Source organism: Ambystoma mexicanum, chromosome 7q (genome assembly GCF_040938575.1).
Source record: "Ambystoma mexicanum isolate Mex_15411 chromosome 7q, UKY_AmexF1_1, whole genome shotgun sequence".
Lineage (NCBI taxonomy): Eukaryota > Metazoa > Chordata > Amphibia > Caudata > Ambystomatidae > Ambystoma > Ambystoma mexicanum.
Window position 1 is genome coordinate 759,004,581 of NC_090941.1, and position 27,996 is coordinate 759,032,576.

The 27,996-nt window shown below is 46.7% G+C and overlaps 1 protein-coding gene across 2 annotated transcripts in view; it reads left to right on the forward strand.

The window, feature by feature from the left end:
- ALKBH8 (alkB homolog 8, tRNA methyltransferase) overlaps positions 1–27,996 on the forward strand; it is a 1,077,261-nt gene that overhangs the window by 952,252 nt on the left and 97,013 nt on the right. For both annotated transcript variants that reach the window (XM_069640672.1, XM_069640671.1), the window contains one exon: positions 1,787–1,936. In XM_069640672.1, coding sequence (XP_069496773.1) covers positions 1,787–1,936 — 150 coding nt within the window. The remainder of the gene's footprint in view (positions 1–1,786; positions 1,937–27,996) is intronic.

The following is a 27,996-nucleotide window of genomic DNA, read 5'->3' on the forward strand; positions in this document are numbered from 1 at the left end:
TGGATTTGGTCTAAGCCCGCCACAGGGAGATAAAGTGAAAGCTTTGTGTTAAAGTGGGTGTGAGCCCGGCGGAGGGTTGCCCGCGGTGAGTCGAGAATCACCCAAGAAGTTGTACATGAGAATCCTAAGGAGAAAGGAACTTTTGAATGTTTCTTTGTCTCATCAGGCCCTCTGAAGTAAGATGACACTGAGATCCGAACGGTTCCATAAACCTTTTTTTTCAAGGGGAGCAGGGGGCACCCCTGCTCCCTTTGACCCCATATATATGTTCACTATATATAATGCCGCCACAACCTTTTCACAGCGACATTATGTATGGCGACCATGTGACAGAGGACATTATTACTGGATACCATCCAAACTGCATCCTCGTGCTAGAAAAGCCAGAGACTGTGCTAAGTGCCGCCTTGTCCTGTGCTGAAAACATGGGGAAGGGAGGCCAACGGCTTGAATATCCTCCCATATCATTTCTTGAACACGTTTCTTTTTGCATAACATTGTTTCCCACAATAATTGTATTTAGAAGTAAGGATTGCAATAGGTTTATTAGAATAGGTCCTTTTATTTTGACAGACTCGACTTGGACTGCGTTATTATTATTTGAAGGTCGTAGATTGCTCCCTTCTTTAGATTATGCATTAGATAGGCATTTTTTCAAACCCCATTGAAGTTCAATAAACACCCTTGAACTGTGGTCACCTGTGTCTGTTTTACAGTTTGATACCATGCCTTCCTTACAGTAGGATGTAGAGAACTTATAAATCACTCCACATCCATCCCACATTGCCTGAATATATGAAGATATGAAGTTCATACCGCTGTCAAAGATTACCTGTTTGGGAACCCCCACATGAAAGAAAATCCTAATCAGAGCGTTTACCGCTGCTGAGGCTTCATGCTCTGCAAGGAACAGTGTCCGGGTACCGATTATTATGGTTTCTTGATACTGCTTGGAGATTAAATGGACACACAACGTCCACTCAAAAAGCCTCCCAACCACTGAAAGTGGAACTAAGCAACCTTTGTGTTGCACCTCCTGATTTACAAGGTGCCTAACAAGTCTGCCAGGAAAGAAAATCTACTCAGTCGAGGTTAGTTATTTTATTTGAATTAACTAATTCATGTTCAGTGTAGGTGGTTTTACTGGAGGATACACATGATCTGAATTCTTTCACTAATTGCAAGCAGTAACCCACGACTTGATCAGAGGGTTATCTAATTGGGGAAGAAACACCATGTATGGTATAACATTCAGAATCTTGGTGCATGTGATCTTTATATGTATACTTTTCTCATCTTTGCATTCTAATAGCCGAAAAGCATTCTTCAGTTTTGTGTTTATAAATGAAACGACTGCATTGTGTCAATTCCCTGTTAACTGTTGATATAATTTCATTAGCCATATGCTCAGATCCCAGTACCCTCGTTAGACACTCCAGTGGTGAAGCTTTCTCAACCAGAAGTGACATGTCCCAGTGCCCTAGTGTGTGTTTTCAAAACACTGAAAATGCCACCTTTCATCTCTGTGATTAAATGTCAACAAATTCACATTGGCTGCTCAATGCAGGAACAGATAACACACTTTACTGCTTAAGATGAATGCATATAAAAGAATCCCATTAGAGGTATTCTGCATCTTTAGTTACAATCCTATCTTGTGATTTCAAATGAACAGTCCATTTTGAAAGAAATTGAATATGGTTGTCAAAAATACACTGCACATATGCCCTTGGTTAGCAACTGTGAACTGTTAACAATGACAAGTATTGTGATCCTTCTTTGACAGGTTGGTTGCGATCGCAGCAGAAGCCTTGTGGATATTTGCGGAAAGAAGAATTTTGAGGCCTTTGTTGGTGATGCTCTATCCATACCACTTAGGAGTGCTACCTTTGATGCAGTTATCTCCATTGCCGTAATCCACCACTTCTCCACTGAGGTATGTGAGGGGTCAGAACTGTGAGGCGGACAACTTTGTGAAGGTTTTTCAAATGACCCCATTTATTTAACTTAGAGGGTTGGATAAACGCCTCACTATCCCTACTCTGGCGAGTATTTCCCTGCCTACTCTAACAAAAGGTTTCTGTCCCTCACACTTATACATACATGAACTCAACAAGGTAATATATATGGCAATTCAAAAGCAACAAAACATATATAACAGTTAGATTCACCGTATGACAACTGTCTCTCCTTATAATCTGGGTGAATTCCCTTTCCCCATATTCAAGCAGGATTCGGTTTAACAGCTCCAAAAGAATAAGGAAATCCTGTCTTGTATAAAATCTTCAATGCGGTTTTTTTGTAACATAACGTTCCAACAGTTCAGGATCGTTCAACAAGGTTTCTTTCTCTTCCACTTCTAATGTTATGGAAAACAGTCTTCTTAGCATAAACCTAGAACAATTCCTGAATTCAGTAGAATTAAAATAAATTGTCTTTGTCAAAATGATTCTTCAACCACATGCTTGTTAAGAAACAATTACACACTTCTGCAGCAATTTATACAACACTTTCTTCAGCAATGAGAGTTTGGCAGGATGATTTGTGAGCATCACTTCATATACTTCTGCAGCTTCCACCTGGTCTACTTCCATGCCAGACCTACTACTTCAATTACACCTGGTTTACTCCTATGCCAGGCCTATGACTTCAAAGTTCTTTGTTCGGGTATACGCCCCTGCCCAAACAGGATACAGTGGTCAACTTCTTTTTTTATGTTTATTAAAACATGTTGAAATACAGTAAAACGATGACATGAAAAATATCAACTTATGAAGTACATTATACAATTAAAATTGATTGAAACAGATTTAAATGTGAAGAATGTAATGAAGTTAATTGTTGTGAAGTGAAGGTGGACGTACAGGGGCGACAAAGAGGACAGAAAACAATAGGAAAGAAAAGGGAAGGGGCAAATGAAATCTATATATGGTAAAGTTAACACTAAGTAGCAAAACATAATTAGCCAGTATTAAATACGGTATTTGATAAAAAATATTCCAGTTTTTGTTAAATTTGTGCAGACAATTAACAGAAAAAGCATGACATTTTTCAATACAGTGGCTAGAGCAGGTGACATTCCACCAAGTATTAAATGACAAATTGGAGGAGTGCTTCCAAATAGAAGTAATGTTGTGGAAAGCAATACTAATAAATATATTAAATACATTAGCTGATTCAATCAATTTTGGATACAGGTTAACAATAGGGCCAATCATAAGATTACAAAGTGATAATGGTTCATGGAAATTGCTTTTCAGGCATATCCATATTTTTGTCCAAAACACATACAAATTTACAGTCATAAATTAAATGAAAGAAAGCACCATTAGGTAAATGACAAGACCAGTAATTGTTGGTTAAGTTAGAGGTGACTTTTGCAATTCTTGAAGGAGTAAGAAACGTTCGGTGTAAAACAAAAAAAATGAGTTAGATTGGCAGCTACAGACGTTGAATAATAATGTTTCCAAATTTCGGATCGCATTTCTGGAGAGAGTTAAAAATTCCATTCACTGGAAACTGAACCTGTCTTGTAAAGTACTGAAATCATTTCCACGCGCAGTATCTACTTACATCAACCTAATGCCTCCTGAAGATACTAATGTTAAGTCATGGGAGAAACTGAAAGAAAAATGGGAAAATGAGTTGCAGTGCTCAATTTCGGAAGACGAATGGGGGAAGATACTACAGGCGGGTTACAGGAGTAAATGGGATTTGAACTTACGCCTAGTTCATCAGAAAATTCTGGGTGGTCTGCATTGCACACCTGTGCGTATGCATGGATTTGCTTTCCTAGATATTGAGGTATGGTGGGGATGTGGGAAAGAGGAACTATGGTTCACATGATGTGGAATTGTTCGAGAGCAATGAGTTTCTGGGGGAATGTGTTAGATCGGTTGGATACAGTATTGTCTGTAAGCTTTCCAAGGACACACTTGTCAACAATTCTTTTATCAGATAGAGGAACATGTATGACTGCTAGAAGGTATAGGTGTTGGATTAATAAGGCTTTAATAGTGGTAGTGAAACAAATTTTGCAATTGTGGAAAACTAGGAAAAAGCCGCTGGTGGAAGATTGGGTCAATGATATGCAGTTGTTATCAGATTTTGAAAAGTATATGTGTTATAGGAGAAATCAGGAAGAGCTTTATTTGGATATCTGGTCGCTCTTTAATGATTTGTTTGGTGCATAGAAGTGGGTTTAGTGAATGACATCTGATAGCTGAGTGCTCATGTGGGTTATGACAAATATAAGGCATGCTGGGTGTGGGGTGCGTCTATGTTTTATGTGGGGTGCATCATGTTTTTTTCTGGTCTCTTTTCTTCTTTCTCCTTCTTTCTTCATGTTTTATCCCTCTTTTTTCTAGGTTTTAGATCTTATACAAATTTACTAATTGTGTCTAGAGGGTTGACGACAATAGGGTATTGGTATATGGTGTCAATATGCTCATTGGATAATTATAATAATTTAGGAATTACTCATTTAACTCATTGATAATTTGTACTGTCTGAATATACTAATGTTAGAACTTTTGAGAAGTGTTACCTATTGTTGATCCTGTTATGTTTTTTTGGAAAATATAAATAAAGTTTTCTCAAAAATAAAAAGAAGAAATTCCATTCTAGTTCCCTTGCCTAAAATTACTGGAATTTAAGAGGTTAGAAGACTGAGCGTCATTTAAAAAGGCATGTAACTTGGCAACTTTAATGGAAGGATTATAAATTAAAGAAACAAAGTGAGGGGATGGGGACTTTTGAGTTAATGTAGGCAACGATTTGGCAACTAAATTGATGAGAGATATATGAAACCACACATCAGATTCAGGGATATTGTATTGTTGACAAAGCTGTGTAAAAGGGATTTCTATAATATTATGGAACACATGTTGAACAAGCGGGATACCTGATGAGTACCATCGATAAATATTAATAGTGTTAGATTTAATAGGGCAAAGCTTATTAAACCAAATGAAAATATCCCCTAATTCAGCTACGGAAAAAGAACTAGCAAGGTAATGTATTCCAAATGGATTTAAAACAGTGCAGAGAAGGATATGAGGTTATGTTAGGCCATGAGGATGCAATTAAGAAGTGAGAAAGGGAAAGTGGGGCAATACTATTAGCCTCAATATTGATCCACGTAGGAGCGTCACAAAGACGATTTTGATAGTGGTTAAATTAAGCTAATTGCTTTAAAATAAAAGCTTTGAGTTGAAAGTTGGGAAATTGTACTCCTCCTGCACGCTTTCGAGAGTCTCAATTTATTAATAGCCATTCTGGTGTTTTTTGGTTCCATGAGAATTTGAGAAGAGTAAAGTTTTTTGAAAAAATTAGAATAGCTACAGGAATCATAGATAAAGAGTAAAAAGGTGATAGGGCTAATCATCATTTTGTATAGAATCAAGGTGTCCGCACCAAGACAAAAAAGAGGAGGCCATCCGGAAACCAGGTTAGTGACTCTTTTTATTAAAGAGTTGGTGTTGAGAGATACTGTAGTGTGAATATTTTTAGTAAACCTAGGTATTTGATGTTTGAAGTTTGCCATGTCATACCGAATAGTGGAGTGTTTATTAAACTACAGGCATTACTGAAAGGCATAACTTCAGATTTGTCAAGGTTTAATTTAATCCAGAAACACTAGAAAAATAATCAAGGGTAGTTATTAAATGTTGAATGGAAGAGGCATGGTTATAGAAAGGTAGAGTAAAATATAATCTGCACAAGCAGAAATCTTCACTTCCAAATTTTTGATGAAGGGTACCATTTATGTTATGAAAGGAAGGCATGGTATCAAGAATAGACGGACACAAGTGATCACAGTTCAAGGGTGTTTATTAAACTTTTAATGCAGGTTGGAAAAACACCTAATCTAAACCTAAATCTAAGATGGGAGCAAGCTACGACCATCAAATAATAATAAGGCAGTTCTACTGGCGTCTGGTCAACTAAAAGGGCCTATACTTAGAAAAACCTATTGCCAATCCTTTCGCGAAATACAAAAAGAGTGTAGGATAAGGTTCACAAGAAAGAAAGAAGTGTTTGCGCATGATCAGTCAGGAGTTGGTAGCCATGGGTCTCCCTTCCCCACGTTTTGCTGGAATCCTGAGCACAGCACACGCTCGAGTTTTCTCAGCACGAGACCACAGTTCCAGCTTCACAGTGGTTTAGTCTCCCTTCTACAAGAAGTCTCTGGCCTCCGAGGACCTGATGTGGTCAAAATAACAAACAAAAAGTTCCTTTCCAAATGTACTTTGGGTGATGTCCTTTCACCCCTGGATTCCTTTCTTCCTGTGCTCAGATTCACAAAAAGTTCTTCATGATGTCAGGACCTTCGGTAGTTGGTTTTCTTGTTTCAGAGGGCCTGACAGGTTCAAAATTGCCAAACAAAGGTTCAGCAAAAGTTCCAAAGTTCTTCTCTGATTGTACTTGGGTGACACCTCTTCACACCTGGTTCTGCCTCTTCTGGGCTCAGACCCCTCTCGAATATCAGCCTACCTCCTTCGGGTTCACTCTGGCATGTATTCAAGGACTTTCTCTCGTGCATTCACGGGTCGGTGGGTGATGGCTTTTCACCCCAGGATCCCACCTCTTCTGGGCTCAGACACCTCTCGAATGTCAGCCTCCCTCCGTCGGGTTCACTACAGCCTTTTTTCAAAACAGTTTCACCTGTGGCATTCACAAGCCTTAATGTCCTTTTAAACAGTTCACTGTGGACATCCCTCTGTCGGGTTCACTCTTGCCAACACACTGTTCATCAGGACTTTAGACTTCGCCCCATTTTATCGGCATTCCGCCGTCGGGTTCACTCTTGCCAATTCACAATTCTTTTTACTTTCTTCTGATGCGGGATTCACTTCCGTTGCATTCTCAATTGTCGGTCAAAGACTTTCGACTGTGCAGGGATTTTGCTAGACCCCTGTTTGACCACTTTGACATTTTCCTCGCGGCTTCCCTAGGGCCTTCTTGTTTCAGTAGTTTCATTCAACACAGGATCAACCAGAGTCTCTTGAGTGAGCACCCCCGTGGTGCTGGACCCCTCTTCAGCTGTTCTTCCCAAAACAATTTACAGTTCTTTGAACTTTCATCAATGTGCTACACTTTGCGACTTTCATTCAACACAGTTTGGTTTCTTTATCGGCTCTCCCCTCGACTCACCGGCTGTGATGAACTGTTTGTCTTTCTTCGTATCGGGAGTCAAGGCCGGCACCACGGTAGCAGGCATCTCCTTGTCCTGCTTATCAGCGTAGGCATGCTTTGTGTACCGTTGACATCTTCTGCAACACACTTGGGCTATTTTTCGCGGCCTTACAATTCCTTCCACTGAGGAAAGGGCAAAATCGCTTTTATCCTTGTCAGCCATTTGGTTCTCGCCGCCTTTCTCCTCCTCTTGAACTGCTGTGCCTGGATAGCTGTCTCGTCATGCGGTCTGCTTTGCTTGTATTGTGCTCTCGTGCTCCACCTTTTATCCCTGTGGGGAAGGGGTAGGGCTGTCAGGTGTGTGCGAGTCTGGTCAATTGCCTGACTTGACCTGACCCTTGTGGTGGGACATGTCGGGTATACGGCTTTGGTGTTTGTCCATCATCTTTCGTGATGTGTGAAAGTGTGTCGGAAAGGGGGGGGTAGAGTGTTTGCGCATCCTACCTGGTAGGATGGGGAAAAGGTGTTATAAGAAAGGGGGTACCGCGTATCAACCATCACTGTCCCACTTCCACTCCCTGAAGACCCCCCATCCAGGTGATACTCCCTTACTGGTCCACCCCCAGCAACTGGATCCCATAGCGATGGCCGTGTCCTGGCCACCTAGATGACAGATCCATGGGGACTAGTAAGTGAGACACCTTCAGGTTTCTCACAGTTAGCATTTGATCTTATAGTTTGTAGGAGGGGTTCTAACGCTAAGTTAAATAATAAAGGCGAGAGAGGACATCATTGGTGAGTACCTCTCTCTATTTGAAAAAAGGGGAGAGAGAGTTATTAATGAGCATTTGGGTAGAAGGAGAGAAGTACAAGATTCGAATAAGGTTGATGAAGGAAGGAGAAAAAACATGCCATTTTAAGGAGTGAAACATAAAGGTCCAAGAAACACGATCAAAATCTTTTTTTGCATTGAGTGAAACAATACAAGCAGGGCTTCACCAAAGGAACCAAGTCTATGTTCAATTTTTGTGAAGTAAGAGTACAATTGTAAATGTTTTGGAGAGATATTGTCAGTAAACACCTTATAGAGGTCAATGGAAAGCCTGTTGGGGTGAAGGCACGCCCCTGAATGCTCACACCAGAGAGAATACAACCCACTAGGGAAGAAAGGCCCAATTCGATCTTGTAAGGATAACAAGTTTAATCTCACATGTAGATGAGAGCAACAGCAAAGAACTCTGCTGCTAAGAATGTTCTGCCAAAGAGAGGTACTTTTAAAGGTACACATCGTCATAGTGACGCAACAACATACAGTAAAAACCCACGCAGCTGATTGGATTGACTCTATACAGGTGCTGCCTTAATCCATATGGGATGGCAGTTTATTTGTCCCAGCCCAGTCTTTCCGTCTTCCATCACTTAGGTGCTGCGGGGTTCATCTTCTTCTCATGTTGAAGGTCAGAAAATAAATTAATTATACTCCTACTATACAGCATATTTATCACTCGTACTGTGCACTTGGCAGGCCTTAAGGCGACACGCAGGAGATTCCAGGGCACTCTAACCTTCACACACACATTTCACTCACTCCCTCTGCGCCATCCGGCTCCAAGGTCTTTGCCCTTGTTTTGAACTATAATGTATCTCTCCCAGCACCCCACAATACAAATCACACTATTGTTGCTTCAACGATACACCGTGTCCATCCTGTTTGAACATTGCAGGACTTGGGGTTGGTTGTCAAAGGGCAACCAACCCCATTCCATGGTTGTCATGGAATTCATGGATCTTAGGTGTTTAGTCAGTTAAATGGGCTTTCACTCATGGTCACTCGGGAATGGGCCAGGTCATGCTTTAGCCAAAGTGAGATAACATGCACACCAGGCGCCGGCCTCTGATCACGGCCTTGTAAGGCGCATTACTCTTGGATGAAAGACACATCTTTGCAACACTTTCGAGAACAATGAATGAACAGTGTGGCGGGTCGGGGTGCAACCTGTCCTCATGGGAGCTCGGGCATGGCTGGAGATTTCTGTGCCTCGTGGATTTTGGCCTAGTGCATGTAATGCTGCATTTACTGCATAAGCCTTCTCTTCTACCTATGATTATTAATTCCTGTGCAACATAGTGATGCCGCCTGCACCTTGGGCCACATCATATGATTACACTATAGTTGGTTATATTAGCATGGGGTCCTGCTAGATGGGGAGGCGTCCCTCTCCCTGTCCCTCCTCCTCCTGGCTCGTCACAGTCCCTCAAATGCGTCTCACCTTACTTTAAAGCGCGTGGGGGGGCTTTCCCCTTCCCAACATTCCCCCCTTTTGTTACTTCCACAGTAACTAATTATGGACTAGTTCTGCACTCCCACTCCCCAGTTTCTACATCCGCATATGGCTTATTCCTTTTTACTGGCACCCACGCCCTGCACACTGATCGCAAAGTCTCTTACGTACGCGCGTACTCTTCAGGTAAACAAGTCATGTAAATACAATCCCAAACCCTGCCAGATCCACCAATACCTCTGTGTAATTTTCTGGATCAGGGGGTAGGGAAATGATCGTGTGGTATAGAGATCAACTGCATCTCCGTACAGGATGGGGAACATTTAATACTTCGGGCCACCCTGTGGGACATTGGTTTGTACTTCAATGTTTTTTATTTTACAAGCTGCTTTTGAACCCCCAATTGATACCATCATTCTTGCGCTATCAGGTGCCACAGTGGCACAGCATCGAAGAACCAGCTGACAAGTGCGGAAAATGACCAGAATGAACACAATGATGGGCATTGACGTCTTCAAGATTACTCCTAGCCACGATGGGGCCCAGTCAAATGTCATATTCAGCCAATCACTGTCCTGAATTCCTCTCTACTTCATACGAACACCCAGGCCATGGACAGCTGCAATGATGTGGGATAATGATGCATTTTCTGCGTCTTCTGGAGGTACGAATGTACAATAGGAATTGACACATTTTTTGCAAACCCCAATCTCCATTGCTGTTAACATGTCAAGCACGTAGGGATTCTGCATTGTCATAAGTTTTAACATCCGTGACTCAACCTTGATCACGTTGAACCGATTTGCTGTGTCGTTTGCGAGCTGGACCAGTTCCCATCTCACGATTTGCAGCCAATTGACTTTAACTGCAGTCTGCACTCCCGTCAACAGTAAAGAAGTGAGAAAGGATTCTGCTGAACTGAAAAACCTATATTCTTCTGGCATTTCAGCAACGTGGAAGAGTCTTCAGAAATGTAATTCGATCTTTTCATCCTCTGTGGTTGTTGAAACTGTCCTTTTCCTAGCCGGATTTAGGGCTCTTGCGTGGGCACCAAGCTCTTATCTTCATTCTGCACTGTGGGAAAACTCGTTGGCCCCTCTGTAGGCATCACTCCCCGCTTCAGGTGCTCTTCTGGGATTACTAATAATGCTGAATGCAATGTGGCCAGTGAACAACAGCCCCTTTACGATGCTGGGAGGTGCAAGTAAGCTTGTCGACCACAGATCCAGTTGTAACCCATCAGCGCCGCTGTTCCTTTCTTCATGTTTGTGATCAAGAAAGTTTTATTACAATGTTTGTTTGTGCCGACAAAGACTGTACCTTTGCTGCGGAAACAGAGTCTATATTTTTCTTCTTTGTGCACTTGCACTGGCTTTTCCATCGTTGCAATCCACGTCAGCTTTGTGATATGCTCTGTCCATTTTTGCGCACAGAAGTTGACCACTCGTGCTATCCTTTCCCTGCTATATGTTACCAGTCCTTCTGCCAAGCAATGTAGTGTGCTGTCATGCCAATTATTATTGGTATACTTCCGCCCCTTCACCATCAGATAAGGTAACTCCACACACTTGATGTTTCTTGGGTCGTTGGTGCATTTTACAAAATCTGGTCCCGCCATTTGCAGTTCCACATTATGTGCCTGGAACGTTCCTTTTATTCTGCATAGCGCAAGATGAACCAGGCATTGTGTCTCCATAATTGGGACTGCTTGTGGCACTAACACTTTGGAAGCCCCTGTTGCGTGCGGAATGAGTGAACACACATAAAGGCTCCCATTCACAGCATTTCTCCCCACACCACTCGTATCAGAATACCATGAATTAGAGAATTCGGGGTGATGAATATCTTTATCACATCAACCCTTGATACGTGTCATACTTTCGTCTTACTTCTCTTTTCACTCTTCTATACACATTCTCAAGGATGGTCACTTTAGTAGTACTGTCAGAAATACCATTATACCTTTCCATAGTGGCAGACAATCCCCTACTTATTGTAAACCTGTTATCTGCTTCCTTCAAAAACGTAACCTGCATATTGTAGTCATTTAATCCATTTCCATTATTATTAGTGTTCACATTAGTAGTACTAATATATATATAACTCCACTTGTCTTATTAACATGTATATGTATTGTTATAATATACAAACCTATCTATCCCCCATTCCCACCCTTTTATAGCACCTCCCCCTATAATTCCCTCCCCTCAATACACTCCCAGTAGTACGAGCAATATCACCCACAATCCTCTAGCAATTGCTGACCCACAAAAATAGATATATGTACACAATCTCTCATTCATGTCTCTACGCCTCGGGACCCTAATTAACAAACTGTGTTACATTAGTTGCGTCCATCTTCTTCTTTTCCAAAATAGAAGCACAGACACACAAGACAACGAAAAAGGGAGAGACGTACAAGACGTACACTATACAAAAAGAAAAAAGATATAGGAGGGAACGAGAGAGAGAGAGAGAGAGAGAGAGAGAGAGAGAGAGAGAGAAATACTGCTCCCAGAAAAAGAAAAGTGCAAAGCTAGCAGTTGAGCTTTGGCCTGCCACTCGGATGTGCCACTACAACCGTGTCTCCTCTGGACAGGCCTGTAAGGTACTCAAAGGTACAGGTACTGTACCTTTACCCTTTGTTTTAAGACAACTGATGCACCACTGTGCTCTCTGGAGGCACCCTACGAATGTCAGAGAGGTGAACCCAGTAGCACAACTCTTTTACTTTGACCGCGAGGGTGTTACAAAACACCACCTCGTACGGTCCTTGGGACAGAGTATTGTTCCACCAGCGCGCAAAATTTTGACAGTAGTTATAATCCCCCGGCAGCAGCGGTCGAGCTGTTATATGCTCAGGATGTGTCCACGTTGACTGTGCAGTATCGGCCATCTCTGTAATCACGATCCTGGGAGACACATTTATTGGCACGAGTTAAGTGTCATCAAATATTCCCTGAATTACTCTCCTTACACCGCTGCAGTCCTGTATGCATCAGAAACCCTTCTCACATGTGATATGGGGGTATGAATACGCCAACAAGTAAACCGCCTTGTGAGGTGACAGATGATGGTCTTTACTTGGCTGCGTACGTAAACTAAAAAGGGCCAGGGGCAGACAGTACACCCAGTTTATCTTTAATATGGTTAACAATTTAGATAACGTGCTTTTAAGGAGACCTGTATTCCCTCCACAATACCATTGGCCTGTGGGTTATAAATCAAACACATCCGATGCTTGATGCCAAGTAGTGCTGTAACGTGTTGAATAATGCATTGATGAAATGTGTGCCATTATCTGACCTCAAAACCTCGCACACACTCCAGCACGGAAAACCTTCCTGCATTAGATACCTAGCAGCACACTTGTCATCCGGCTGCGCACCTGGCCCTGCTTCCACCCATCTTGAGAAAGGACAGACCACCACAATGAGGTACCTAGATCCGTGAATTACACATAGACCATGCTGATATGGGTGAGCGTTGTAATGGAACGGCCCAGTAGGGCAGGGCAAAGTGCCCCATAGCGTTCGTAGTGGCATCCCTCTACTAAAACTTTGACGTGTGGTGCAATGGACGACCATATCTGTGATGCTCTCCTGGATATTTAGTGTGAACCAGTCCTCCTGTATGTCTGCGGCTATGCGGTGTTTCGAGCTGTGAGACGGGCACTGCAATCGTTCAAATGCTACTGCTAGCAGTTCTTCGGGCATCACTATCTTCCCCGAGCTCTCTTGCCTCCATCACAGATCTGTTGGAGATTGCTTACACCCTCTTCGTAACTACAACTCCTTCTCCCTCTCAGGCACCCTTCCTTGAAGTTCAATAATCTGGGAGATGGGCAACGCAGTGTAAGGCACTGGAAGCTCATCTGTCGGCAGGGCAGTCACAACGTACTCAGTGGATATTTCATTTGACTGGTATGCCACAATTCTGGCTGCCACATCGGCGGCTGCTTTCCAGCTTGAGATTTCGTCTGTTCCGCAAGTATGGGCGGCGCACTTGATGACCGTCACAACAGATGGCTGTGATAACGCTTCTATAAGCATCTCTAACAGCACCAAATGTGTAAAGCTGGAGCTAAAATATGGTGCTGGTCTTCAGTGCATACTGGGGGCACTCAGAGCCATGATGTATATTTGCTCCATGCCTCAGTGAAGGCTGCACTTGTACACAGATTTTCAGCACCGTTAGCAGTATTTTACTGGAAAAACATATTTTCAACGTTATATGTTGCTTATGTTGGTCTGCATGGCTCATCCAAGGACACAGTGCTTGCAAAAACTGGGATCCACAGGTGCAGGCTGGTACCTAATAAGGTTACTATGGGCACTGTCAAAGTTGAGGATGAGTTACAGAGTTGTTTTCTTTGCTGTTTTGAGAAAGGGAAGAGCTATTCACCCTTGAGGTCACCGTAGGTCACTCCTGCCGGGGACTAGCGGTTAGCCGCCAAAGCGCAGACACTCATGTCAGAAGGTTCGAGAAAATGCCACCACGCCTTTGTGTAGGGCTTATAATGCGGTGCTCTGGAAAGGTCAGGCAGAAAGCAAAGGCCTCAGCCGGAGGGGGGACGCTTCGCTCTGAACCTGTGGGTTGCTGTGCTCTCTGCCTGGCTGTGTTCCAGGGCTTTGGAGCCGCTTCTGGCAAGATGAGGAATGAAGTGATGCATTCTCTTTAGATTACTGTCTTTTCTGTGATTTATTTCCGTTACAGTTTATTCCTTTATGTATGTTTGAATATGAATAAATAGCCGTATAGTAGCCAACTTATCTTCTAACTGTGTGTGTATGTGTGAATCATTGCATTGCCTACCTGCGTCCAAAGTTTGCCCTTCAGTGTACTGGTGATAAAAACGATATATGTCTGTCTGTGAACATTTTGCTGCTGTGAGCAGGGTATTTGTGATGCATTCCAAATATCCAAGAATCTGTGCTTGAACGAAGGTAGGCAAGATTTATATTGCAAGTGAAATTTTGTTTGCATGTGGCAGTGAGCGTCAGGCTGCCTTAATCCGTGTTCTCTGTGTGCACATTGGAGTGACTGTAGAAAAAAGAGGTGTAAATTATTGTAACCATGAATAGTTTGTTCAAGAGAAAAGGGGCTTCCGCTGGCAGAGAATGTCCCGAATTCATGATTCCAGGGTGGACCAAGATGCCATATGATAAATTAGCCCAAGCCTGGGCGTGTGGGACAGGCTTAAGTGAAACATGGGATGAGAGGCTAGGAGACGTAAGCCCTGCAGAGGTAGTGTTTTGTTTACAGCAGGTTTCAGTCAAGAAGGGAAAGGAATGTGCCGATTTAGGTAGAAGAGGGTTGGTCCTCTTACATGCTTATATTCAGAGGAATGTAGAGTTGAAGGAGGATATTTTACGGCTGGAAAAAGAGTTAGCTGCATCAAGACAGATTGCACTAATGCAGCAATTACAAATGAAGCTTTTTAAGGACAATGCTGATAGATATCTTACCGTAGCAGAAAGGGCAGCAGTCACAGTGGCACGATATAAATATAGAAAGAGATGAGAGGTGGTCAACCAAAGGAAAGTAGTGGCTGTAATCGCCACAGCAGGCGTAGACTGGGACCCCGACACGTGAAATGGAGACATCTTTAACTCAACCGGCTCTACAAGAGCACCTCAGAGCGGGAGTCAGAATCTAAGTCAGGATTTAATCAAAAGGCAGTGACGGCTAAGCCCGTTACAAGATGTCATGTCGGACCTCATCCACATAATCCTGGGAGAGGAGTGGTAGATTTACCCACACTGGAAGATTACACTCAAAAGGAGGTTGGGGAAATCATTACTTGTCTGAGGCAAAAGTCAGGGGAACCTTTGCTGGCATGGATGGTGAGGCTGTTCGACGGAGGAGCAGCAGGGTTATTGGTAGATGAAACAGATTCCCAGAGCTTCCTGCCTTTGTCAAATGACACCAATGTACAGGAGGTATTAAGAGCAAGGCAGCCCCCTGAAGATAAGGGTCAAGCTTCACAGGTGTCTTTGTTGCACCTAGCAGCCCAAGGATGTAACCGCAAGTATCCCATTAGTACAGACTGGCCTAGTGAGGAAAAGAGGTGGTATACATTGGAAGAAGCGAATCAAAAGATCAGAGAGCATGCAATGAAGGAGGCAATTCATAGAGAGGAGCCAGGACACATGGGGGTAGTGCCACTTTCAGTTTCAACCAAGAATATGGTGATAAGAAATTCCCCACCCGCATACAAAAGTGTCATCATGACATTGCTCGTAGGTATGACGGGCAAACCCACTGATGAAGTAGTAGATGCTATCCGGCAACTGGCAGACTTGGGGGGGGGGGGGGGGGGGGGGGAATGGGACAAAAGTGAAGATAAGCCGCAAGAGAGAGGGGCTTAGTGAGAGAAGAACAGAAGGTAGGAGGCAAGATAGTAGAGACTCCTGAGCGTCAAGAAAGGATATGTTTTTAGCCTTGTTGAAAGGTGGTGTCCCACGAGAAGAAATTGATGGCATTGAAAAAAGGGCAATGTACGAGTTATACAAAAAGAGAGGGCTTGCAGCGATAGATCGCTTTAACAGGTTAAGAGACAGGTAGTCACTAAGCCACAGAGGGACACCTCACCTTCAGCTCCTCCTGAGGAGGAACAGGAAGAAGGGTCGATGGGGATCCCTTCCCCGTACCAGCCAACATGTGCTGATTTGAGGGAGGTGGGGAGTGCCATATTAGATTCAGATTCGGGATACACTCATTTGAAATTTGACTAAGAGCACGGCCAAGCTCTGGCAGCGTCTGCTCGCATAAAAGTTGATAGACGACCTCACGTTAATGTTAAGAGTTTTTGGGGACCGGGAAATACACAAGAGGTACGAGCATTGATTGATACCGGGGCGAAGGCCTCTTTGATTCATGGAAATCTGACACAATTTAAAGGTAGACACTTTACCATTACAGGGCTAGGGTGGAAGGAAACCCGTGCAGTACAAACAGGAGTGGAGATGAAAATAGGCAATTTGACAAGGCAGAAATACCAAGTGTTGATTGTCCCGATACCCGAGTACATAATTGGGTTTGACATTTTGGAAGGATTGACTTTGGGACTTGGAGGTAAAACCTATGAGTTTGGAGTGAGTGCATTGACTTGTACTCCGGTTACCATAGGCAAATAGAAAATGCCCCCAGTGTGTATGCCTTTGGCAACCAAGTGATTACCGAAGAAGCAATACCGCATTCCCGGAAGGCATATGGGCATTTCAGACACCATCAAAGGGTTTGCAGAGGCAGGAGTGTTACGCCCTGTTACTGCAGCGTGGAACAATCCGCTTTGGCCTTTGAAAAAGGGGGATGGAAGCTGAAAGATGACTGGGTTATCGCAAGTTGAATAAACACACTCCTCCTTTAGTGCCTGCAGTCCCAGATGCCATTACTTTGATTTAGAATGTCCAAACGTTTGAGGGAACCTGGTATGCAGTGGTAAACTTAGCCAATGCATTTTTCTCTGTGCCAATTGCTGAGGATTGCCAAGAGCAGTTTGCATTTTCCTGGATCGGGGATCAGTACACCTTCACGAGATTATTTTATTTTTTGCATTTTATATAGCGCTACAAACCCTCAGGCATCTGACCGCTGCTTACCCATGGTGTGTGGTGCTCATTTATCAACCTTGGAAGGATGAAAGGCTGAGTTTGGCCCTGCCAGGATTCGAACCTGCATCGGCAGGCTCTGCACGGATGTCAAAGCGAGCACTCTAGTCTCTGTGCTATCTTACCTATGGGGTACATACATAGCCAGAGCATTTGTCACCGGCTGGTGGTAGAACACTTAGACAAGATACCATGTAAACCTGACATACAAATATCTCGCTACATTGATGATATTTTGATTCAAGGGAAAGAAGAGTGAAGCATGCGAACTCAGAGGTCATCATGGAAGGGTTGAAGAAGGAAGGGTGGGAGATTAACTTAACAAAATTCAAGGGCCAGCTGAGACAGTGGTATTCTTAGGAATTCAGTGGCATAATGGGCATCGAGAGATGGTGCAGAAGGCCCGACAGAAAATACTGGAGTTCACCACTCCGATAAACAAAAAACAAGCTCAGCAGTTCATAGGGCTGTTTGGGTTTTGGAGACTGCACAAACAACATCTAGGGCAGAGACTAGCTGCCCTCTATAAAGTGACACGATAGAAATATGAGTTTCAGTGGGGGGAGGAGCAGCAAAGAGAATTTGATTTGGCAAAAGACACTGTGCAGCAGGTGCTTGATTTGTGGCCATTGAAGGAAGGCGAAGTGGAGTTAAATGTGCCTCTAAAGACAATTATGCTAACGAGTGTGTGGCAGAAACAGGACAGAAAACGTGTTCCATTGTGATTCTGAAGTCGTAAGTTGCCCGAGACTGGTAACACATACACCGTTTGAGAAACAGTTGCTGGCATGTTATTGGGCTCTTGTTGATACCGAGCAAATGACAGTGGCGCATGATGTATTGATGAGGCCCGAAATCCTCATTATACAGTGGGTGTAGAGCTCTCCTAAGACACACAGAATACAACACACTCAAGAATCCAGTATAACCAAGGGGAAATGGTACATTCAAGACAGAGCTAAATCAGGAAAGGGTGGAGTTGCAAAATTACATGAGCAAGTGGCCAACATACCCACAGATTACATACCACAGGAAGTGACTGAAATACGTGAGTCAGCTGTGAAATGGGGAGTACCTTATGGCGATCTGACAGTAGAGCAGACAGAGCATGCCTGGTTTACAGATGGCTCGGCTCGCTATGGGGAACCGAGCAATACTGGAAAGCGGCTTCATACAATCCCATGATAAAAGGATTTTGACATCAGGGAAAGGAAAGAGCAGCCAGTTTGCAGAACTCTACGCAGTTTACCAAGTGTTGAAACAAGAGATCCCTGGTCAGTGTTATTTGTACACAGATTCATGGTCGATGGCAAATGGGTTGGCGGTGTGGCTGCCAACCTGGCAAAAGAATGGATGGCAAACTCATTCAAAAGAGTTGTGGGGAAAGGAACTGTGGCAAGATATTGTGGACATGTTATCACAAAATGAAGTCACTTGTTATCATGTAGATGCAAATTGTGCTACAGATTCATTAGAACGTTGGTTTCATTCCGTTGCAGATGAACACATCAAGATTTCATCTGTGGACGCAGAGGCTGGGGTGGACGATTTGGAGGGTCTGGCCAAGTGGGCTCACCACAAATGTGGTCATCCTGGAGAAAAAGCTGCTATCAGGTGGGCACAAGTTCGAGGGATCAGTATCCCTATAGAGGTAGTGAGGACAATCAACACTAACAGCATAGACCCATCCCTCAAATTGTCCAAGATACTTTGCAAAGAGGAAAGCTACCAGGTAAAATCTGGCAGATCGATTACATCTCCTATGCCAATCAGCAAAGGCTGTCAATATGCATGCACCATTGTGGATACATACTCTGGTTATTTTTTTTTTCCTTTTATTATTAGTTTTCCAACAACATAAAGAAACAAAGAAAAACCAATGCAGTTACGGCAATCTGGTACAGTATTCCTAGAGCTCGTTGACAGACCACCGCCATAGCTCTGTATTCAGCAGCGCTCGGCACAATATCCGGACCAATTGGTTTAATCGAAAACCCCCAACTCTTCCCTATCCTTGCTTGGTCTCCCCTCCTCCCCTTGTCCTCTTGTGAGATTGCACACCTAAATAAAATCACCTTTCTCCAGCATGGGGTCTGGCATGGATTCACATGCTCATTAATATTCCCCGTCGTCAGGCTGGGAATCCTCGATAAAGAAAAAATCAGTATCAGTTTTGTTTCTGATCTGTCTTTCTTAGTAGTAACCAATCACTGGTCTCTGGGTCATACTGCCCCCAGCCAATGACTGCCCTCTCCCTAAGCCCCGCCCCTGGCAGCCATCTTCAGATTTTTACTGCACGCTCAAGTGTTGGGAGTCCTCGTGCTATAGCTTTCGAGCATTTACTGCGTTTTGCACTTTTTCAAAGAGATTTATCTCATTTTTCGGTTTAATCGAGCCTCAAGCTCCACCGTTTCTACTTCCAATCAACGGGGACCCGTTTCGGATTTATCTACGCCCATCAAGGGTGAAGTTTTCGTCGAGTTACGCTTCTTGGAGGATTCCAGAAGTTTCTGAGGCCTACTTCGTGGACGAGAAGAACATGGCCCAGGAGAAGGGAAGCTCGACTCCCGGCAAACTGTTCAGGATCTGCCCTGGATGCAACCTACAAAATGTGTTCAAGGAGGACGAGCATTCGAAATGCCTCTACTGCCTCCACGAGGACAAAACGCACGTGGAGAAGGACTGTGCGTTTTGCTTTAACATGTCGGATCGGATGATGAGGGATCGCCGGACCCGTCTCTCCAACTGGCTGGAAGGCAAGAGCCCAGCAGGTGAGAAGAAGAAGAAGTAGTCCGAGCGGTCTTCTAAGTCCTGTGAGGGCGCTCCGGCGACAGGGGCCCAACAGAAGGCAAAGCACCGTGGGTCCGCGGGCACCGGGAGCGCCGAACGGTCGGGCTCCTTGGCTGCCAGACAGGGCACACCTTCACCGACGCCATCAACCGCGACGAGTCATCTCGTCGGCGGCGACGACAATTAAGGCGGCCAACACCCTAGCGATTATGGCCCGCTACGACAGGGAATTGTGGTACAAGATCGCCCCCCTGTTGGACTTCCTCCCAGACGACAAGACGGCAGAGGCCCTGGTGATCCTACAGGAGGGTGAGGTGGCGTCGGACCACGCCATAACTGTAACTGTGTCCACAAACATTGCTGACACCCGTTTCCCCCAGTTGGGCAACAGCGTTTGCCTTCGACGGCGGGGGTGGCTCAAGGCAACGGATTTCCGCCAGGACGTGCAAGCCAAGGTTTTGGACATGCCCTTCAACGGGAACAATCCTTGGGAGTTCTGCAGCAACGGCGGCCGCCCTTTCGGAACTCCGGAGGCAAGCAAGGTGCCTCCAAAGGATTCGTCGGCGGCTCCTCGACCTATCGTCACACAGCCCGCTCATCGTCGCAAGAAGCCTACAGGGGACGAGGCATGTCCGGTGGATCTCACCGTTGTCGCCAGGGAGGCCAGGGCGGCAAGGCTGCTTCCAAGCAAGACTGAACTGGCTGTCGCGTCGGGCCCCCACCGAAGCACCCCGTTGGGAGGCCGGCTGACAAAGTTCGTCAGCGTGTGGAAGTCCATCTCCACCGACCGTTGGGTGCTCGATGCCCTGGCCCATGGGCACACTCTGGAATTTCTAAAGAAGTGCCCCCGAATTCCTCCTGTGGCCAGGAAGGAAAACTATGTCCCTCAACTACTGTTAGAGGTAAGGGCGATGCTCAAGAAAGGGGCCATCGAGCTTGTCCCAAAGAGGCTCCGGAGTATACTCAAGATACTTCCTCGTCAGAAAGAAGACAGGAGGTTGGCGTCCCATCCTGGATTTGCGTCGGCTAAAGAAAAATACATCAAGGCACAGAAGTTCTGGATGGTCACCCTCTAGCACGTGCTGGGCCAGCTGGAGGAAGGCGACTTCCTATCGTCGTTGGATTTGGAGGATGCGTACATTCACATCCCCATCCTAAAAGGACACCGAAAGTTTCTTAGGTTCGTAGTCCAAGGGTGGCACTACCAGTTCAAGGCCCTCCCATTCGGATTGAAGTTGGCGCCCAGGGTGTTCACCAAGTGCCTAGCACCAGTGGCGGCGTGGCTGCGCCTGCAGGGGATCCACGTCTACCCCTACCTGGACGACTGGCTCCTCCGAGCAGGGACAAGAGAACTCGCCGTAGAATACACAGCAAAGACCGTCTGGCTGCTCACGGACCTGGGATTCTCCATCAGCTTCCCCAGATCCCACCTGGTTCTGTCGCATGTCGCGCTGTTTCTGGGAGCCAAGCTCGCTACAGTTGCGCAGTTGGCCTCGCCATCGGAGGAAAGAACGCAGGCCATCCTGGGCAAGGTACAGCATCTGCTGGCCACGGACATGGCCAGAGTGAGGTCCATGAAGTCCCTTCTCGGGATGATGTCCTCTTGCATCTATCTGGTGCGCCTGTGCAGGCTTTGGATGCGTCCTCTGCAGGAGTTCCTCGACGCCTGTTGGATGCAAGCAACAGACAGCTTCGAGGACAAGATCTCGCTCAACCAAGCATTCCGCCATGCAATTCGATGGTGGGGCACCCGCGCGCATCTTGCCGCGGGCATGGACTTTCAGACTCCAGCATACCAGGTGACGGTGACGACGGATGCCTCCCTGGAGAGTTGGGGAGCGCACACCGGAGATCTTCACGCGAGAGGCCTGTGGCTCCCGGAGGAGAGGCCGCTCCACATCAACATACTGGAGCTCCAAGCAGTGTTCTCGGCCCTCAAGTCATTCCTCCTGTCCCTCAAGGGCAAGGTGGTGAGGATCTTCACTGACAACACCACCACGATGTTCTACATCCGGAAGCAGGGAGGAACCAGATCCCCAGCCCTGTCCAAGGAAGCCCAGGATCTGTGGCACTGGGCTGTTGCCCAGGGGATGTTTCTGGTGCCTTTTCATCTAGCAGTGATAAAAAACACCATCGCCGACTCACTCAGCAGGGAGCTGCGCTCGTGCCACGAGTGGGAACTATGCCAGGATCAAGTGGATCATCTCTTCCGGCGATGGGGCAAACCCCAAATCGACCTGTTCGCGACGGCGACGAACTCCAATTGCCAGAGATTTGCCAGCAGGTTCCTCCAGCCGAGGAGCATGGGCAATGCTTTCTCGTTCCGCTTGGATGGCCTATTCCTGTATGCTTTCCCGCCGTTGCCGTTGCTGCTCAGGCTCATCAACCAACTCAAGAGGTCCCGGTGCAGGATGATCCTCGTCGCACCGAGGTGGCAGAGACAGATATGGTTCCCGGACCTTCTGGACTTGTCAGCGTCCCCGCCAGTCAAACTGTCGACGGACGCAGATCTTCTCTCCAGAGAAGGAGACAACATTCTTCATCACGACCCGGAGTCGCTGAACTTGCAGGCCTGGCTCCTGCAGCACTAGAGTTTGGAGGGTACGATATCCCGGCTGACTGCAGAGAGGTTCTTGCAAAGGCCAGGGCGTCCTCAACTCTCAAGTGCTACGGACACAAGTGGAAGATGTTCTCTGTCTGGTGCCGTGCACAGAAGATTAACCCTCTACGGATTACAGCCCCTCAAGTGCTACCGTACTTGTTGTCGCTGGCCAAAGCTGGACTAGCTCACTCTTCCATCAAGATACATCTGGCAGCGATTTCCCGATACACCAGAAATGCAGGACAGTCGTCCCTGTGGTCTCATCGCCTGGTAAAGGAGTTTATGAAAGGACTGTTCCCATCGTTCCCGCCGGTGAGGGCTCCAGCCCCGGCGTGGGAGCTCAACATTGTGCTGACCAGGCTCATGGGCCCGCCATTTGAGCCTTTGCATTCGGCTCCGTTGAAGTTCCTGTCGTGCAAGACAGCGTTCCTTGTGGCCATCACCTCTGCACGACGCATGGGAGAGATTCAGGCCCTTTCCTGCAAGCCTCCATACTTGACTTTCCACGAGACGAGGGTGGTGCTGAGGACGCACCCATCCTTCATGGTGCCGTTGGACTTCCATCTCATCGAGCCCTTGGTGTTACCAGTCTTTTTCCTGTCGCCTTCGTCGCCGGCCGAGAGGACTTTGCACTCGCTGGATGTAGCTAGAGCGCTGAAGTTCTACGTGGACCGAACGAAGAGTTTTAGGAAGACATCACAGCTGTTTGTGAACTTTGGACCTGTGAACCAAGGGAAGGCTCTCTCGAAGGCTTCCATTTCCAGATGGCTCTCCGGCTGCATCATGCACTGTCATCGGTTGGCAAACCGACCGTTGCCCGGCCGTCCGAGAGCGCATTCAACCAGAGCGATCGCTGCCACCTCGGCGTTCTTGTCTGGTGTGCCCCTGCTGGACATCTGCAGGGCTGCTACGTGGAGGTCGACGCACACCTTCACGAGATTCTACTGCGTCGACCGGGATTCCAGGGAGGAGTCCACAGTCGGCCAGGCAGTGCTGCGCAAGCTGTTCGCTTAAGGTGAGCCTGGTGAGGAGGTAAGAGATGCTTAATGTTGAGTTTTATGTAATGTTTAATGTTGAGGCTTGCCACCTCCCGTGGTTGTGCATGTGTGTACTGCTATGTATTCTTATATTCATGAGCATGTGAATCCATGCCAGACCCCATGCTGGAGAAGGAACAAGTTACTTACCTGTAATTGTTGTTCTCCAGCATGGGTCTGGCATGGATTCACATGCGAACCCTCCCTCCTACCCCTCTGCGGCTCTTCACTTGGTCATACTGCCACTTTACGTGCTACCAAATCTGAGGATGGCTGCCAGGGGCGGGGCTTAGGGAGAGGGCAGTCATTGGCTGGGGGCAGTATGACCCAGAGACCAGTGATTGGTTACTACTAAGAAAGACAGATCAGAAACAAAACTGATACTGATTTTTTCTTTACCGAGGATTCCCAGCCTGACGACGGGGAATATTCATGAGCATGTGAATCCATGTCAGACCCATGCTGGAGAACAACTGTTACAGGTAAGTAACTTGTTCCATACAAGGTGGTGGGCCTGAAGTGGCTGGTCAGTTTGTATGTATAGATTCATTCATATTCATATTCATATTCAGGGTTCCTGGTCTGCGAGAGTCAGTGGTGCCCCCCTGGTTCTCTCAAACCCCTTCTCACGTATTTTCGGGTGGCTAAGTAGCCCCTTTCGAGTATGTTCAGGCACTGTGTGTGACTGTAGATATAGAACCCAAGAATGATTCTGCTATTTACAGGAAGTTAGCTGCCAGAGTCGGACACGCCTGTCGCCTAAGGGCCCCGTGTTCCATGTAGGCCATTCTAGTCAGTAGAGTTTCCCATGCGGTTAGAGAGGGTGGGCGATGATTCTTCCAGGCCAGGACCGGGGATTTCCGAGCCGCAAAGAGCACAGCGTGCAGGAACCTCCCTGTTTAGTGTGTCTCGTGCCAATCATCATGAAGGTCCCCAAATAGCATCTGAACCGGTGTCAGAGAAAGATCAGTTCCCCTGATCCCCAAGATCCTACGGTGTATTGATTGGTAAAAGCCCTTGCCGCATGGACAGGAACACACCATGTGTCCCTGGGAGCCCAGCCCTCCACAAAAGCGCCAGCAGTGTGGGGATTGCACAAGTCCCATCCTAAACAGCTTGCTAGGTGTGTAGTAGAGCCGCTGCACAATTTTGTATTGTATGTGCCTGTTTTTGATGCAGTATGAGCAGCGGGTATGGCTTCAAAGAACTCAGATATGTCCCCCATGTCAATATCGGTGCTTAAGTCTGCAGACCAGAGAGACGCTAGAGTATGGTTGCGGCCAGCATTATTTGGGATGCTGGTTACATAGAATGTCCGTAACCTCAGGAAAGTAGCCAAGTTCTAGTTCCCCAGCTGTTGGTGTCACTCGTCTGGACTACTCAGTGGTGTATTTGGAGATGACCGCCGGGATGGTCCTGTATTGGAGACAGTGTCCCTCGCCCATGCCCAGAACCCTCCGCAAATGGAAGGGGTACCCCGTCATCGAGGAAATCCATGACTTTGACCCGCGGCCAGATTGTGTCTTGCACTAGGAGGATTTTCCGATCTAGTCTGAGTGATAGGATTGCCCTCACGCTAATCCATGCTGGCGTAGCTCGCATCTGCGACCCTTGTAAGGCTCTCATGTTATGCCACTGGACCAGGGTAGGTCCTATCAGGGGATGCTGTTTCACCCCCCCCCCCGGAAGGCGAGTTGGCAGGATCGCCAGTATTTCTTGAAGCATCAGAGGCTGTATTAGTGAGAGTTCAGCTAACCTCCAGCTGGTTTGGTCCTCGTGGTCAAGCCAGCTTTTGGCCCAACAGTCCTACGCAGCCATATAGTACGTTTTCCAAGCCGGAAGTGCTAGTCCGCCGTCTGATTTACTCGCCAGTAGGACCTCAAGCCTGATGCACGCTCTCTTATCTTGCCAAACTAATTTGGAGATATGGGAGTCTTAGTCTTGGAGCATTCGCTTCGTGGGAGTGAAGGGCAGTAGCATAGCCAGATACGACAATTCAGGGAGGGAGTTCATTTTGAAGGCGTTAATCCTGCCTGATAGTGACAGCAGTATTGTGGCCCATCTACAGAGGTCCTGTTGTATTTTATTTATAAACGGGGGTTAGTTCAGTTCCATTATATCCTGCCACCTGGGACATACCTGTACGCCAGGGTACGTGATACTCCTAAGTTGAAGCTTGAAAGGTGCAACCCCGCCCGGGTTCCAAGGGATATCCGGTCTTAGTGGCATGAATTCGGACTTTGCCCAATTAATTACATAGCCCACCACGGGGCGCAGAGTTTGGAGCAGTTGACGCAGCCTACGAAGAGAGACCTTAAAGTCACTGACCTACACTAACATCATTAGCGTAGAGAAACTCTTTGTTCTTCAGTGGGTCATACAGCGCCCGTCCATTCGGGATAGTCGCGCAGCTTGTCTGCTAAGGACTCAATGTTAAGTGCATATAGAAGGGGCGATAGCAGACACCCTTGGCGTGTGCCCGAATATATGTAGAACGGGGGAGACCACCATTCGTGGACACTGTGGTGGTGGGGCCCTTATATAGGAAACGGACCATCTCGAAGAATGCAGAGGGGAACCCAAACATAAAGTTCCATTGGACCTTGCCAAACGCCTTTTCGGTGTCCAGTGCCAGAATCCCCTCTTCTGAGCCGGCCCCACTGATGATGACATGTAGAAGGCGTCTGACATTGTCCGCCGAGTGTCTGCCCTGAATGAAACCCGTTTGGTCTTTGTGAATAAGTGACGGAAGCAGCGCTTCGATTTGGTGTGCCAGACACTTTGCTAGAATTTTTGTGTCAGCGTTAATCAGCGATATACGGGGTGGTATGAGCCGCACTCCTTCGGGTCGCGCCCTTTCTTGTGGAACACGATGATGTTGGCATCAAGCATGGATGTCGGTAGTTGGCCATGTGTCGTCGCGTCCATGAACACAGCCTTTAGGATGGGCACTAGCCGGTTCTCCAGTGTCTTATAGAGCTCAATGGGGATGCCATCCGGTCCCGCTGCTCTGTCCCGGTTCAGGGATCTGATCGCTTGGGCCACTTCTTCTTCCGTAATATGGGCGGCTAAGGTGTCGGCCTGTGGGGGGGTGAGTTTGGGAAGTGTGACCGTGTCTAAGAAGTCTGATGTATGCTGTGGGTCCGTTGGTGTCACCTGTGTGTTTAGTGTGCCGTAAAACTGTGCAAACCTTCCATTGATGGCCCCCTTGCCCACCAGCTCGTTCCCATCGGGGTCATGAATGGAGTCTATCGTCTGGGCCGCCTGCCTGCCATGCAAGGCCAGAGCCATCCGGTACAAGGGCCTATCCCCCTCACTATAATAGGCCTGCAACCAGCTGGAGAAGTAATTCTGGGCACTATCTGTAGTCACGCGTTTCAATTCCAGCCTTAGTTAACCCAGTCTTGCAAGCGTCTGTGGGTCCCGAGTGCACTTGTGTAGTTTCTCGGCGCACAGAACATAGGTCCTCACCCTCTCCTCCTGCGCTCCCCAATTTGTTTTGTTTATATGACCACCTAGAGATGCACTGACCCCGTAGGTACACCTTATATACATCCCAGCACGCTCCCGCATTATGTTCGTCAGTCAGGTTTTTTTTCCAGAATAGGGGGTAGTTTGGTAGGTCTATGTGTAATACAACGGGAGCGTGATCCAAGAGGGTGGTGGCCATAATGTTGCATGAGTGTATGAGGTGAAGAGCGTGTGAGGGTAGGAGCCAGGAGTTTATCCTGGAATAGCTATCATGCCTAGCAAGTAAAATGTGTAGTCTCTCTGTTGTGTGTGCGTAGCTCTCCAGGCATCCTTGAGTTTGAGCTTAGCCATGAGGCCCTGTAGGGCGATGAGTTTCCTAAGGGGTATTTGTGGGGAGGAGGGAGAGGGCTGGCGGTCTAGTTCTGGGACCAATGCTACATTAAGATCCGCCCTACCAGAAGCATCGCCCCATATGTTGAGCACATCTGGCGAAGGTGTGGGAGAAGAAGGTTGGTGAATCGTCGTGGGTGCATAGATATTGAGGAGGGTGATACCTTGCTGACCAATCCGCCCCTGGACCAGGGCGTATCTGCCTCCCCCATCGACCATCAACTGCCCCATCTGAAATTGGGCCAGTCTGTGGATTAAAATGGATACACCCCTCTTCCTTCCCCTGGCAAGGGGAGTGAATTGACCCCTCCACCCCCCGCCTCAGTACCGTCCCAGCTTTTCCAACTCTACATCATTTAGATGGGTTTCCTGTAAGAAGATGAAATCCCCCTCCCCACAGGTCCCGCATTAGGTTGAGCATCTTCTTTCTTTTGATCGGGTGCCCCAACCCCTGAATATTGAGGGATATGAGTGTGAGGGGGTGTTATCGCCTCAGTTGGGGGCAGGAGGTGTTATCACCTCAGTGCGGGTGCCCATAATTCATAAATTGCATAGTCGGTCAACCCTTCAGCCCCCAGCCCTTAAACCACCTTATAGTAGGAGGACAATTCCCTGAGTACAACAGTACCCAACCCCAACAATACCCAACCTGTTTAACCAATAGAACACTGTGT